Consider the following 15,689-nt stretch of genomic DNA (forward strand, 5'->3'; position numbering starts at 1 on the left):
TTGAAAAAAAAATCATGTGACAAGTATTTTAACTTCACAGTTTGACCAAAATCCCATCCGTTAACATTGAGGAGGCGGGGTTTATGTCCTATACTGCAGCCAGTCAGCAGGGGGAGCTCTAAAAATAATAGCTTTTTTTTGGAGTCGCTTGTCAAGTCCATCTTTTTTACAGTGAATAGGAGAAACAGCCGCTGAAGCATTGCTCGCTTGTTAATAAGGTAGCTTAATGAAACCTTAATCATGTGTTCGCCCCCTGGTGGTTGGCTGACTACTGGGGCTGATAAAGTGCCTGATTAGATGTGCAGCAAATGTAAAAAATCACCGACGATCAGGTTAATTTAATCGTGGAGGCCAATATCGTAATCACAATTAAACTTCAATTAGTTGTGCAGCCCCAGTTTGAAGATGCATTTAATATGTATTATGAACAATCACAAGAAATAGTCAGGTTTTTTTGAAAGAATACGAATTGTGCATTAAGACCTGCAGTGTGAACGTAATGACAGAAACGCAGGTTAGTGGAGCTCACCTAAGTAAGCTGTCTTCTTCTGTAGGTTAGTCACAGGACAGTCTTTGTGGGCCAGCAGCAGCTGCTTCAAATGAGCCACCTCGTTCCGCAGCAGAGACACTTCATTCTGAAACCAACAAATACAGACTTTTTATCACTATTACTACAAATAGATGGAATTACAAGATTCAAGATTTTGGAAAAGTGCAAAGGAAAACAGAACAACAAATGCTAAACAAAACATATTCAAAACAAATTAAGATTAGAAGAACACTGTTATTTTCTAAATGCCACTATTCTTTCTGACATATTTGGCAGCATGTCAGATTGTCAGAGTGATACATGCAGCGACAATGGCCATGGTTAAATTTTTTAATTCTTTATTATTAATTCCAAATTAAATCATTTGGAATTAAAGTGTTCTCAGTTTACATGAAAATAGTAATTCCTGAATTGAGGTTAACGTGGAAAGCCGGTTTATTAGGCTTAATTTAATTCCGCTTTAGGTCTGGGGGATGGGAAGGCTCTGATTGGACAGTAGGCGAACGTGACGTATCACGTCTATCGGGAGAAACACACAACAAACCTTTTATTGTCGGCTGTAACACAGAACACCACACATGAGAACTGTTTTCACTTTTATTTTGATTGTAGTTTTGAAGCAGCAGCTCAACAATAACACATGGTTTCAGTTTGGACTATGGAGCAGAAGGAGATAGGAGCTAATCACTGGCAAAAATGCCAGTAAAACTCCGGAAAACAATCACCAGGAATAAATAGTTGCTCCCTGGTAAAGATAGTAGCTCTAACAACAGGTAAAATGATAAACTTGGTGATATTACAGCCTGTGAATGCAGTACGGGGACACATTTACTCCACCGTGTGAAAGTCTGCATATGCGTTTCTATCCACTCTTTTCATTATATCCATGTATTCTAAGGCAATAAATAGTCTCGGTTCTAGTCTGGACGGGCATCTTGGATTATATTGTCATCGCAAAAAATCGTGCATGCACAGAACTACCCGAATTAACTTAAAGCGGAATTGGCTTGTTGCATCGGGCAACAAAAATGTACTTCTGCACACTTGCGGTACAATGACGAGACAGTGTGAGTGGCCAAGTCCCTGACAGCTCTCGCTGCATCGTGCCCCATATGACGGCGCATAAAAAAGTGTTTTGAATTTTTGACAGTACAGTATGCGATGGCTCTTCTACGCCAGCAGCACTGAATGTTTATGGAGCTGTCTAACAGCTTAGCTGTAAGCGCGTCACGCTTCCAAAAAAGATCTAAATGTGATGCATATTTTTTATGTATTGTATTAGTTAAAATGCTTTCAGTCAGCACAGTCCACCCCGAGTCAGAGAAAGAGTGGGAACAGACGGAATAAATAGCTTATTAAAAACATCTGCAGTGTGGACGGAGTGTCTGTGCTCTGATCTGCTCCAGCTCGGCTGCTTGTGTGTGAGCAGTGGTGACTCTGAGCCTCTTACTGTCCTCACAGCAGTGAGTGATACGTGCTTGTATGTCTATAAAACATCAGAAAACTCTCCAAAAGCACAAGATAACGTTCCTACATTTTTTACTAGTCTCTATGGAGAAAACAGTGGCAAACAGTTTCACAGTGTGCCCGTGCACGCAAGTTTCGTTCAGGAGGGGAGGAGGGAGCGTGGAGCGCCTCACAAAACTCATGCACTGCAGCTTTAACTTTGAATACTACATCCACCCATTATTAACTAACTAAATACAGAATATAAAATGCAAACTCACCTGGTATAATGGCAAATTTGGTTATCAGAGATAGTAAAACACATCCGCAGCTCTATTTGACTCAGAGCCAGCTCAAATTGTCTCCGCAGGTCCTCGTTTTCAATTTGGTGTCAGCACAATATCACTGGGTAATAAATGCCAGCTACACACTCTTGTGTCCCTACTTGGAGTGTGAAGTTGTCTCTCCGGATTTTGGCTAGCCATTGCTGACGCGTTGTATTATCAGCAGGGAAGCAGTAGAAGCTAATACAGGAATTATACCGTGAAGAAAAGGTAGATCTTGGTACGCAACAGTGTAATGCTGAACCTCCAACCCTTTTATAGACCAATTGCCTCTTTTGGACATCAAACATGCTCATTTTCCCCTCCGCTCGCTGGCTTCGAAACAACAACAACCATGACCCGGAAGTCAGCACCGTCACAAACTGTAACAGGAAGTGTTTGGACGCCATATTGTGCACGTAGCCAATTAAGCAAGTTAAGTGTTTACAAGAAAGAGGAATTCGCTAGTTCAGAATTAAAATCGGAATAAACCAGCCACTTAATTCATATTTAAGTTTAATTCGGAATTAAATTAGCATTAGGAATTAAGTTTAAAGAGGAATTAACTTTTATTCTGCTTTAAAGAGGAATTAAAGCTCCCATGTAAACATGGCCACTGCATAACCCCCCACCCCCCACCACCTCCTTCAGGTTGACTCACCGACAGCGAGACGTTCAGGGAGCTGAGATCCTCTGCCTTCTTCTCCAGGGAACCGACCCACAGTTTGCGTTTCTGTCTGCAGCGCGATGCCGCCGCTCGGTTCCTTTCCAGGAACCGCTGCCTTCGTTCATCTGGGTCGTCTTCCACCGTTCGACGCCGACGCCCACCTGTCGGCTGTGCTGGCGATACCTGGAGGGAAAAGAAAAGAAAAGGAGAGAAGAGACAGAGCGCAGACATAGACAGCGGTGAAGAGTAGAACAAAAGAGAAACAGAAAGCTTTCAGTACAAGTTTGATTTTATTCTCCAGCTTACATCAAAACAGACATTCCAGAGATGATGAGTCTTGGTAACAGACTGGGTTTGTACCTGAGGTTGTGCAGGTGAAGGAGCATCTGGCTGCTGAACTAACAGCTGGCTCTGCTCTGCTTTTTGTGGTACCATTGGACTGCTTCCCATATCCATGATTCCCATACTGTGGTGCACTGATGGGTTCTGGTGGGACAGAGCGGCCTTCAGACGCTATAGAGGATCAATAAATACATTCAGAACAAATAAAAAAGAAAACACAGGCCAAAATAATAATAATAATAATAATAATAATAATTATTATTATTATTATTATTATTATTCATTTTATTTAAAAGCACCTTTCAGGACACTTTACAATAAAAACAGAATAATACAAAAAATTAAAAAAACCGCAATATCTGAAAAATAGCTGGAAAAATATCAAAATATCTGAACTCAAACTGTTATAACCCTGTCTTACCAGTCAATAATATAAGCAAGAAGATTCATATAAAACTTTGTGACCTTATATGACCTGAAATATTTTGACATTCACAATGACATGCAAGAGCTGTGATAAAAGTTAATTATTCTCTGCGGGTGAATTTCACAGGCACTGTCACTCTCTAGAGATCCTCACAAACATTCCCATGGGAACATCGCAGGGATCCAAGTCAGTAATAAACAGATTTTGTGTTGTCACCTTATTGTGCTGAGTTCACTTTAAACACTATACACTAGCAGACATTCTATCACATGACAGTGCTGGGTGTTGATCATGTTATTGAAAACCACAACTGGGTCTTTTTTTTTTCTATCTAAAAAAAAAAAAAGAAAAAGAAAAAAAATAACATCAAAGTGTGTAGTGTGTTGTTCTATAATAGACAAAAATGGCTTTTGTTCTTTGGAAATTCTTAAAAAGTAATTGGAGAAAAAGTAATGTGATAAACAATCAAAGGCAGAACAAAAATGTCTAAAGTGAGACGATGGAGACACAAAGAAAAGAGGAGATGAAAATAGGGAGCTAATCTGTTGCTGACCATCTTAGCCTCTGAGTAGATGCTGTAGCCGGAGGGGGAGTTGGAGCCGCTGCTGCTGCCTCCGAGAGGAGGGCCAGGGATCCCAGGAATGTTGGGTGCCATGCACAAAGGTCGAGCCAGCTGAAGACGCACAAAAGACAGAAAAATGCATTAATATATTGAGACTTAACCAACTTCAAAGCTGCAATAGTGATACTAATTGAGTTTAGTCTGTTGTTGGTCAGCCTTACATTAATGACGGAGGGTATGTGCATGGGCCCAGGGAGGACGGGCACCCCCTGCCCGGTGGGAAACATCATCATCGGGTAATGGCTTGTTGGTGAGCTAAAAAAAAGAAAAAAGAGAACAGAAGACAAACACAAAATAAAACCACTTGCTTCTGTGTATATAGTTGCAAACAACCTGATAACTTGAGGAAAATAATATTTGGTACCATTTAAAGCTGTAGTTTGTAAGTTTTATTTTATTTTTTTAAACACTTTGTAAAATTATTTTTGTGCTCACATTAAAGAATGAAAGGTGTGTGTTATAGTTTAAAACCATTTTCAAAGCTTTTCTTAACTCTCCTGATGAGAAACACAAAGTATATCAATGCCCAGAATGTGCGTAATTATAATACCTTCAAAAAAATGCAGATAGAGTACAAAAAAGCTAGCCTGAGGATACTACACTTACCACAATGTACGGTTTGAAGGTGGTGCTTGTGTGATGACGGACGTGGGTGATGGCATGGTGGGTTGAAGGGCATCGAAACCCAAGTGTAGTGGGAGGGACCCTGGACGCACAATGGTTGGGGTTGGGGCTGAATTCTTGGGAGGTGTGTCCTTTAACAAAGCAATATATTAAAGTCAGTGAACCAGCTTAAACAGAAAAATGTCTGCAAAGAAAAACTAAATATTGTCATCCTTAAACATGTTTCTGTAAAACTCATACTACGTTACTTATAGCGTCAAAAATGTTTTACCTAAACTCATGAAAACAACCATGTCACTTTATCCCACCTTGCCTCTAACCTGTGGCTCTCTGATGTCAGATTTCCCGGAGACAGACTCAGGACTTCCTGGTGGTGAAGAATCAACCTCCACAGGTGCTTCCTCTTTCACCTTTACATCTGATGGTGTCTGCAAGGTCATGTCTAAAGCACCAGAGCTAGCTACAGGAAGCTAAAAAATGTAAAACACTATTTTAGGTACATGGCAACTGGAAATTGATTTTATTTAGAAATTACAACTGAAGCAGCCCAAAAAACAACATTTTCTTACAGAGTTCTTTGTCCTTTTTTCATCATCGTCTTGCTCAAAGGAGCTGGCCAGGTCATTAAACAGCCCAACCTCTTCACAGTTCTTTAGGAACCGAGTGGGAGTGGGTGTCTGATCTGGAAAAAAAATATATATATCAGACTAGGGCTGGGTGATTTTGCCTAAAGAAGAAGAAAAAGAAAAAAAAATCAATTTTCAATTTTTTTTTTCCCAATGCACTTAAAAAGTGCAACTTTATTGTGTGATTGTCCTAAAGAGTTAAAATGCATAAAACAATCCCAAAATAAAAAGTAAATGAGGCTCTGTCATTCAACAATTTCAAGCTTTAACCCAGGTTTGAGCAAAAGTGCAACAGCAACTTCACAGTAGCTTAAATTTTCTGATAAAGAAATCAGATAACTACATATTTTATAACATATGACATTACAATTAAAAAAATAATCAACTCTTCCCTTTGCATCTCAGCAAAAAAAAAGGTTTTTTTTCTTTAAAAAAAACTAAACTTTTTAAAACGCTCGAATTTACAAAATAAAAATCGTTTTTATCTACAAATTTGATAAATTGATTAAAACGATTTTTTTTGCCCAGCCCTACATCAGACTTTGTTAAACTAAAATAATAAATACAGTAGTTCATAGGGTGGGACGATACACTGAGTTCACGTTATGATAGACATGATACAATACAATAAATGCATATTGCTAAATACACATTAACTTCTGATGTTAAAAGCCACACGTTGGAGGAATTGTTAAATGGAACTAGATCCGACTGTATAAATGTTGTTTTTGTTTGTTTTTGTGTGTGACGTGTTATATGTAATTATATACTGCACTAATAGGACGAGTAGCAATGGCTCTAGCCAAAGCTAATGGAGACACATACAAAGATATTCTTTGAAAGGGGGAAAAAAGACCCCCCCAAAAAAAAAATCACAGTTGGGAAAACAACAAATAAACATAATTGGGTGTGTAGTAAATTGTGTAGAACCTCCCCCATCATACCACTCGCACATGTGACGTTTTAATATTGCAATATCTTGTCGCAAAATATATCGTCCCACCTCTAGTGATTCATATTGATTACTACAGCAAAGTCCTAATCCAGTGAACAGTAAATATGAGGTCAACAGTACCTGCAATTATGACAGAGTCTGTTCTGGCTGGTCCAAATTTTAGTGTCATTTCATGCTTGTGCTTGTGTACTGCCAAGTGATCCTCATTGGTGAACCTCTGGAACAAATGGACAAAAAACAGAAATACAGTCATTACATAAATTAGCCTGTAGGTCACTAGAACGGCGTCCTTAAGAGACAGCCTCTATTACCTTAACCTAAATATCACATTACAATATGCACCAGTAAATAGTCTCTTAGAGATGTGATCCGATTCATGACGCCTGCTGAGCAAAGATTATGGAACAACCACATAGAAAAGTGTGTCTGCGTGTACAATTCCTTGCTTCTTAAATAGCTGCATTATGGCCACAGGATATCAGCTCAGATTTCTGCACAAAACACTAAAAAAAATAAAAATAAAAAGATAAGAAAGAAAGCTTTTGTGAATGAGGGCTTCAAAGAGCTGAAACTGTTTAAAAGGCACAGAAAAAAAAAAGGTAGATGGAAATTCTGCAACGTCATTCAGATGTGTAACAAAATACTAGCATGGAAAAACAATTATCACACAACACTCAAAAAAGAAACTAAACCTTTTTAGTATTTTAAACATGTTAGGACTGTAAAAGGCTCCGTTATGTGTGTGTTGGTTTCTATCAGCAGTTCGTGACGTCTGACACTCAAAGTGAGACAGGAAACTTTAGAGAAGTAACAAAGTGATTCATATTGGAGACGTAGGAGGGATAGTCCTAACCTACACCCCACCTATCCACCAGCGGCGGCGGCCTATTTTGGGGCGCTGCATTGCAGTTGCGAGTTTAGTCGTGAGAGTGAAGTGGAAACGCAGTCAAGTGTTGAGAGGGGGGGGGGGGCGAATATTTTTAGCTCTGCCAGGCAGCATCACCAATACAACGACATATCTCGTCTGTCTGTCTGTCCCTCTCCTCTGTACAACTGGGCTCGGGCTTGTGGAAGAATCTCTTTCCAACTAATCTTTCTGGTATGAGATAAAGGCGGCTTGAATTACCTATACACACGCAATACGTACAGGCATAACGCAATGCGAGAGCCACTGGTTGTTATTGTTGTTGTTAACTTGGTAAAAGAAAAACACTGAGCAATGCCAGGAATCATCATCCATGTTCTATTATGGTTGTAATTCAGTCTTTCTTGGTAGACACTAGACAGCTGTGGTCTGTAAAGGCCAGCAGTAAAACAGTTATTAGACATACTGCTTATAGAACATACTAGGACGTGCCCTGTCTACGTGCACAGGGGTCTATACTAATAATTCCTACAGTAAAATGTTACCAATGTGACAGAATAATTCCAGCCTACACTTGTGTGGAGCCATGCGTTGGGATTTGATTTGGTGCAATAACAATAATAATATGGATCAATTTGTGTAAAGTAAAAGAAGATGCTGTCCGGGACTGAAATCTAACACAACAAAAGTGGTTGATTTTAGGTTGATTTAAGTTGTTACACCTACTTGTACAATGAGAGACTCCAAACACCTACTGTATCTGACCTGTAAAAACAAGCTGTGACACCAAGTCATACCATAACATTCCGCAGACTTTTAGTATTATTATTTTCTTTTCTTTTTTTCAAATTAACAAGAGGTTTAAATGATATTTCAGAGCATGCAATGTTTTAAATCTCGCTGCTTACTTTCAAAATACAAAATCTAGTGTCAAGAGATTAAAAAAAAAATGCTGCGATTAATTAATCCTAATTTTTCAATCGCACCTAAAAATTGCTGAGAAACGCCTTCAACTTGAGGTATTTTCATTTAAATTAATGACATTATTGTGGCAGACCAAAACATTGGTATTTAACAAAGTGTCTTTCAAAAGTAATTTATTGTTTTTAAGAGCCTTGAACAGATGCAGGCGTAGCCATTTACATTCCTCTGTATTTGAGACTAGTCCCAAGGGCTACCTGTCATATTGATGTGTACTTTGGTCAATCTCCAAATCATAGAACATGAAAATGAAATAAAACATCAGGACTTATTCATTTTGGCTGTGAACCCTGTCATCTTGTTCAGTTTTGGCCACACGGCGTGCTCGGAGAATGTAGCATAGCACTGTCTGAGTGTCTGCGTCACGGTCAGTGCCTAATCCTTTCGTTTCAGATCCTTTCAACGCAAAAACGACATCACTTCCTTGACTCGAAACCTGTACGACAGAGCTCCTGGGACGTGATATTTGAATCTAAACCAACCATACACGTGTAAATATGTGTTTTGTGGTGTTTTTAATTGTTAATTTTTTTTTTTTTTTTTAAAAACAGATAAAAACAAAGTACACAACATTGACAATCAAAAACCAAACAGAAAAATAAAAAAATAAGTAATAAATCGGAATTTACTCAAAACATAAATTTCTAATTATTTTTTAAAAAGAAGAGTTTCAGCCCTTTAAATAGTACACAAACTGCCTTTGGCCGACCAGATGTAGATGCGTCTCGCACATGCATTGAAATGATGATATTTTTTATAGGGCGTTATTTTTTCCTGTCATTAATTAATCGCAATTAATGTGTTAAAGAAACAGCTGCTTAGCCATGCATACATGATTTAGTGAAATAATGTATCACGCTTGGCTAAGCAGCTACATTCTCTAAATGAATAACAGAAATGGAGGTTGCCATGCACCCTGTGTAATATGGGAGTTCTGCCTCAACATGATCAACATCAGCAGGTGTATAGAGTCACCAGAAGGCATACAGGCAATCTGGACACTACAATCAACCCAACATCCATGTTTTTTTGATGGTGGGAGGCAGGGTTGGGGTCAATTACATATTCAATAATAATAACAATAATTCATTTTATTTAAAAGCTTCTTTCAGGCCACCCAAAGAAGAGAAAAGAAAAGCAATGTAGGTGAAATTAGGAATGATAATTTACAGAGTGGGCAGAATGGAAGAGATGAGTTTTGAGTCTGGATTTAAAGAGGGGTAAGATATGTCGATGTTTAATATTATATATTGAATTATCCATGTTCATTTACAACTCAATTACCTTGACCAGCATTCGTTCAAATTACAATTAAAATGACAATTATTATTTTTCCCTTGAAAGTCAATCACAATTACTTTCTCAATAAAGTTCAACTAATCACAAATACTGAGCCTTTCATAAATTAGCCCATGAAACATAGCCTTCCTTTTGTGTTAGCTTTCTGTTAGCATCTCTTATGATAACAGGTCAGTTTAACCCATGTCTTAAATCAGCTGTAAAATACACTAAAATCAACAAAAATATTGGTATTAATATTTTTGGTGTGAGCATCTGAGCCTTTTTTGCATTTGTACACCTCTCGATTTAAATTGTTTTTAAATGATAAAATGACTTTCAAGAGAACTGACAGGTAAACTTGACATAAAACATATTTTAATAATATTTCCTTACTATCCATATGTGTAAACTCTAGATTAAATTGTATTTGACAGTTTTTTTAATAGATTTTCAAGCCAATTACAATTACAAAACACATTTTCTGAACTCAATTACAATTAAATTCTGATTACAACAGCAAAATGACACAGAGGACCACCCCAGCGCTTGAACCCAGGACAGACTGTGAGGGCAGATGTGTGAACCATGATTTCAATGCATTTCTGACAAGATTTGCTGATGCAGCTGAGAAGGTAATAGTCTGCTTCCTGTATAATCCTGCCCATGTCGTCTGAGCCGTTATAAAACCAGCTGACCAATAAACACAGGCTATGACATGTTCTCTCTCTCTCTCAGACTTTGGCTGTACATTTGAAATAGATTCATGACTCATTGAGAACAGGTTCTCATTTGTAATGACGACCTGGAAGCAGTTAGGATTAAAGGACTTGCTCTACCTCACACAGTGATGGCACAGAGTGGATTTTAATTCTTTTTTTTGTATTAACATAGAGACTAAACCCATTATACCAAAACTGGACTTGACATTTTTACAGTATACCAAGATCAATGCTTTTATAAAAAAAAACCAATGTCATATGTACGAGCACTTTGAACCAGTTGGTATTATTTAAGAGCTTATTCATTATTATAATTTTTTTTTTTTTTTTTTTTAAATCACTACCTGTTGTATTTTAATTTCTATGTTAATATTTATATAAAATATACATTTTAAAGCACATATTACAACAATAAAGCAAACAAATCTGTGGCTTTACCTCTTCAACATATCTAACTAACTAACTTCACGTTTCATGAAACATGTAAACATGTGGACAGCACTTCTTAAACACTCTCTGAACTTAACAGGACAGTACAAGACAGGAAAAAAAAAAAAAAAAAAAAAAAAAAAATTGGAAGGGAAAAAAAAATCACGTTATATGATATGCAATTAATCGTTCAGCCTTAGTTATGCTGTTAAAATTATCAAGATTTCCATACAAATATTGAGGCGGGTCCATATTCTATAGACACGGTCCAAATTCCGTAGCTGAATATATATTCTTGGTACTTCAACAACAGATTTCCCTCCCAGTCTCATTCCTCAGTTCCCTCTCTCTCCTACTGACCTGTGTCACACAGTAAAATGGCCGTAGCATCTCGTATGTAAATAGTGCAGCTGACAGCCAGCTGTGGCTGCTTCAGTGTACAGCAAAAGCTCATAATATCAACTTCAGTCATGTCACAAGTAGCTCCAACACATCCTTATGTTGCCCGTAGTAATAAATGAAACGATATTAAGGAAAATGTAGAGAAATAGACAATGAAAACTTAAATACAGTGGAAAATCAAATGAATCAGGTGAGACCGAAAGTAAATACTGCACCAGAACCAACGATTGGGGTCACATCCAACTAGACATGGCTGCTCCCCATGGACTGTATTTTGGGGTATAAAATTGCAAAAACGTGCACATATTTTGTTTATTGGTAAAACATTAAATATATTTCCAGTACAGGTACCGTTTAATGTTTGCTACACTTGCTTGATATTCAGCCACTTGTTTTATTAAGTTAGGGTTATTATGTGTGGGTTTCGTCCATGTTTATTTCCATTTCAGGGAATTTGGCTCGAGACTTGACAATTTCTTCTCGCCTCCACGCACTCAACCACCCGTTTACGGCCCAAAACATGCATGTGAGGGTACATTCTGACTGCCATTTGCATTTCAGGGCGGGAATTCTGCATTTTCCTTCAGTTTTCTTTAATCACAAAATAAAAATTATTTTGGATCAACTCATTTGATGTGAATGAACAAAGTGAAACCTTATCAATTCTATTAGTCCACGTGCAATGTTACAGAGAGCAGCTTTTATATTAGCTCCAGTTTGAAAATGAACTAATGTAGTCTGTTAACAGAGACAAAGATCTAACACCATACTCCAATCCTGTACCTGTTTATTTAACAGTTTCACACTCAAACAAATCTCCTAGAAGGGCCACAGCTGCAGAGCCACACCACACCACCCTCTGCTTTGAAAATGAAACTGCCTTCGCAAAGTGAAAAGGATTGACAATATGTGCAAATGAAATACAGTTACTATTTACACCACAAAAACATATCACAGGGTGTTTGTTATACATCATTGTGATTCTAGGAATAAGACATTAGCATTCTCCTAATCTTCTCTGAAGATATAAAGATATATTATTTTCTGTTAAATACAAATTCAGGGCTTACTGTTTTTTGGTGGTAGTAATGAAAAGGCGCTAGCAAGTAAAAATATTTTGTAGCCAGAACAGTAGGTCTTGAGGGAGGACAAAGGGACAGATAGTAAACACGTTTATTGGCAAAATGTATTTAATTGTGATAAGAAAAATAAGTTATATATTGTTGAGCTGCAACCAAATTGTTATTTCATATTAAATATTCAAAATCAACAGAGTTTAATGAATGAACAGTAGCAGTGAAAATGAACAGGCACAGGTGAGACACCTCACGTGTATTGGGTAAATCATTTGAATAACTGATATCATTAACATGAACTTGCCCAGTTGATTGCTTCAATGCAATAAAAATTTACAAATCGTCTAAAAAGGTTTATTTCAATATGAAAATGATGGAATATTATTAACTATTCAGTACATAGCATACATTTACAGAAGAGCATTGGATAAAGCCTGGGTCAAACTTCTATTGTGTTGATATAGTTGAGCCAAAAGTATTTACATTATTTTGGTATATCTTTTTATCACTCCATAAATGAGAAAAACTGTGAATGATTCAAATAAAAAAAAGTTACTTTTATTCTGTATTATTATTATAATTATTATTTTTTACCCTGCTCACCTGTAGTGCATCACCATCCAGAAAAAACCATATACGTGACAAAAGCAGTATCAGCAGAGGGCATGTCGGGTAACGTTAATGTATAAATACTGACATTTACGCACCATGGAGCACACTGACAGCATGAGCGTGCTGTACTTCTTGTATTCACCCATTTCTTGTTCCTAACGTACACGTGTGAAGTTATGAGGACAAAACAGAAAATAGCTTTTCCATTTTCCCACTCAAAAATGATCCCTGTCAGTAAATGTATAGAATTTTTTCTTTGCAGTTCTGACTAATGATTGTTTTTTTTTGTGTGTGAAAAGTGGAAATCTGTTATTGTTACATAATATCATACAATTCATAATATGTAGTACATAATGATAGTCTATATATATAGATTAAAACATCAAATATTATATCACTATTATATAATAATGTATATATATCTTACATTATATAATGGTACAGTATCTACTATATATCTACTTTTAATGCTGTTTTTCTTCACTTTTTCAGATATAACGCCAGCACAACTGCCTGGGTACATATTACTCTTCGCACAGAAGGATTTTTATCAGTAAATGCGACAAAAAACTTGTCATCTCTGAAACCACAAACTGTCAGAATAACCTTGTAACCCCACACAAATGAGAAGAAATCCCAGCTCATCCATTAGTCGGGACCAAAAACAGAAATCCACCCACATCCGGTGGCTTGTATACAACAATCACCAACTTTACAATACCAAATTCTTAGTTTCTGCTGTTATTTCCATGACTACTAAATACAGCTAGGTTAGAAAGCATCACAACATCTGAAATAACAAACAACATGAGAATGACATTATTTATTCCTATTGCAAAATGAACACAGCCATCAAGTGACAGCCAAAAAAAGTCAATACTGTAAATATAAAACAATCAATAGAAAGATTTTTCCAGATACAATAATAACCATAATCATAATAATCCTTATTAGTGAGTCATAGGCCTATATGTAAAGCTAATGTAGTTTAATATCAGTGTGTTTCAGTTCTTCCATGTCTGCAGACGAGATGATTTTTTACTTTTATATTCAACATAAAACAACATGTTTTTCTTTAATCCAAAATGTATTATTATTGTGCATATTATTTATGTTCAGACTGCACATGAACCACAACAACTTTACAACGTTGGATTATCCGTCTCAAATATTCCAAAATGTAACCATTTCTGTGTCAGTTTACACAGTTTCATTGTTTGTTTCATTTGCTTTCCCTGTAGGTGTCATTACAGGCTATCACATTTTCAGACGTCGTCCCAAATGAAGTTAACTTATCATTGTTTTACTATTTATATACAGCAGAAATGCACCTTAACAGGCAAGTGCTTGAGATCACGAGGTGAGATTTGACAACCGGCCGTTTGCTAAAGCTAAACATTAGGTTAATTCACGCGTTTTACTGTAAGATTGTGTGAACATTATGGATGGGCGATATAAACTAAGAACTGTATCTCGATAACTTCTGGTATTTATCACGATAACGATAAAAATTATGATATATAAATAAATAAAATCATTCCCAACTTAAAGTGAAAACCTTTACAAACACAAATGAAATTGAATACGTCAACACTAGCCACATAAAAGGCTATTATAGCTGCTGACTCAAAAAGCCCATGGGCAGATATTACATATTTATGGAATATATATTAGTGCACAAGGGTCACTATCAGTGTTATTGAATGTAATTCATTTATTTCCTCATTTAAAATGAAATTATTTTCTTAAAAAAAAAAAAAAAAAAAAGCACATAAACAAAAATAGTGTTTTTACTGTTGCTGAATCTGGTTTATTTTATATCTGATAATGAGTTACATAAAGTTATGGTTGATAAATATCGCTCTGATTTCCTATAATGGAATACAGTAATCACAATAGTTACATTATTATCTAATTAGCATTAGCTCTTAGCCCTATCTCATGTGTCGGTGGGTTACCTTTAGTCGAGTTTCTAGTTCATAATCATTGCTGCGGGTTCATCCCTGTCAGCGTGTTTGTGGGAACTCTGGGTGGATCTGGTGGAGAAACTTGGATTGGTTCACTTTGTTGGATGGTTGTCTGGTCTTAACCTGGTAGCGGTCCATAATGTATGACAGTACGGCAGCTTCAGGTAGCCGTGACGATCACCGTCGTGTGTGTGTGAGCAATGGCAAAGCTACAGAGAATAATAAGTTGTTCACAAAATACTTGGGGGCAATTTTTGCCCGTGGAACAAGGTTTTTAGAGACATTCTTGGCTAAATTGTGGGACAAATGGCTCGTGGCCCCTCGCTAATTTCCGACATGGGAATTTATCATTTCTATCGTGGGATGACATTCTTACCTTTGAGAATGTTTTTGACGATATATCGTAAACGATAACATATCGCACATTCTTAGTGAAAATGTCTAAAAAGTCTGTCAGATTATAACAGATTTTGAGCTAGAATTGTTAGAACTGTTATAAATTCATGATATTTCCCACAATATGCACTTTTTTATTTAGAATTTTATCTTTATTAACATATGTTGTTTCCCTCACATTTCTCTTTTTTAATTTCCTCATTCATTGTCTCATATTTACTATCTGTAAAGCACTTTGTAACCCTGGTGTAAAAAGTGATATATAAATAAAGATTATTTTTATTTTTATTATGTGGGGGTATATTCAGGGTCATATTATATCAAGAATTTCCGTTTCCGGCAGTTAATTTTATATTTTCCGTCCAGCAAATACAGAAAA

General features: G+C 36.7%; 1 protein-coding gene across 3 annotated transcripts in view; it reads right to left on the minus strand.

The window, feature by feature from the left end:
• Positions 1–15,689, minus strand: part of atf7a (activating transcription factor 7a) — a 37,158-nt gene that overhangs the window by 4,580 nt on the left and 16,889 nt on the right. For 2 of the 3 annotated variants that reach the window (XM_028452353.1, XM_028452352.1), the window contains 9 exons: positions 6,703–6,799; positions 5,571–5,683; positions 5,310–5,471; positions 4,984–5,132; positions 4,539–4,632; positions 4,309–4,428; positions 3,347–3,499; positions 2,981–3,169; positions 530–635 (listed from right to left, as the gene is read on the minus strand). In XM_028452353.1, the coding sequence (XP_028308154.1) occupies positions 530–635; positions 2,981–3,169; positions 3,347–3,499; positions 4,309–4,428; positions 4,539–4,632; positions 4,984–5,132; positions 5,310–5,471; positions 5,571–5,683; positions 6,703–6,799 (1,183 nt within the window). The remainder of the gene's footprint in view (positions 1–529; positions 636–2,980; positions 3,170–3,346; positions 3,500–4,308; positions 4,429–4,538; positions 4,633–4,983; positions 5,133–5,309; positions 5,472–5,570; positions 5,684–6,702; positions 6,800–15,689) is intronic. The other variant, XM_028452351.1, reaches the window with a different exon arrangement.

This window comes from Gouania willdenowi, chromosome 7, assembly GCF_900634775.1.
Source record: "Gouania willdenowi chromosome 7, fGouWil2.1, whole genome shotgun sequence".
Classification (NCBI taxonomy): domain Eukaryota; kingdom Metazoa; phylum Chordata; class Actinopteri; order Blenniiformes; family Gobiesocidae; genus Gouania; species Gouania willdenowi.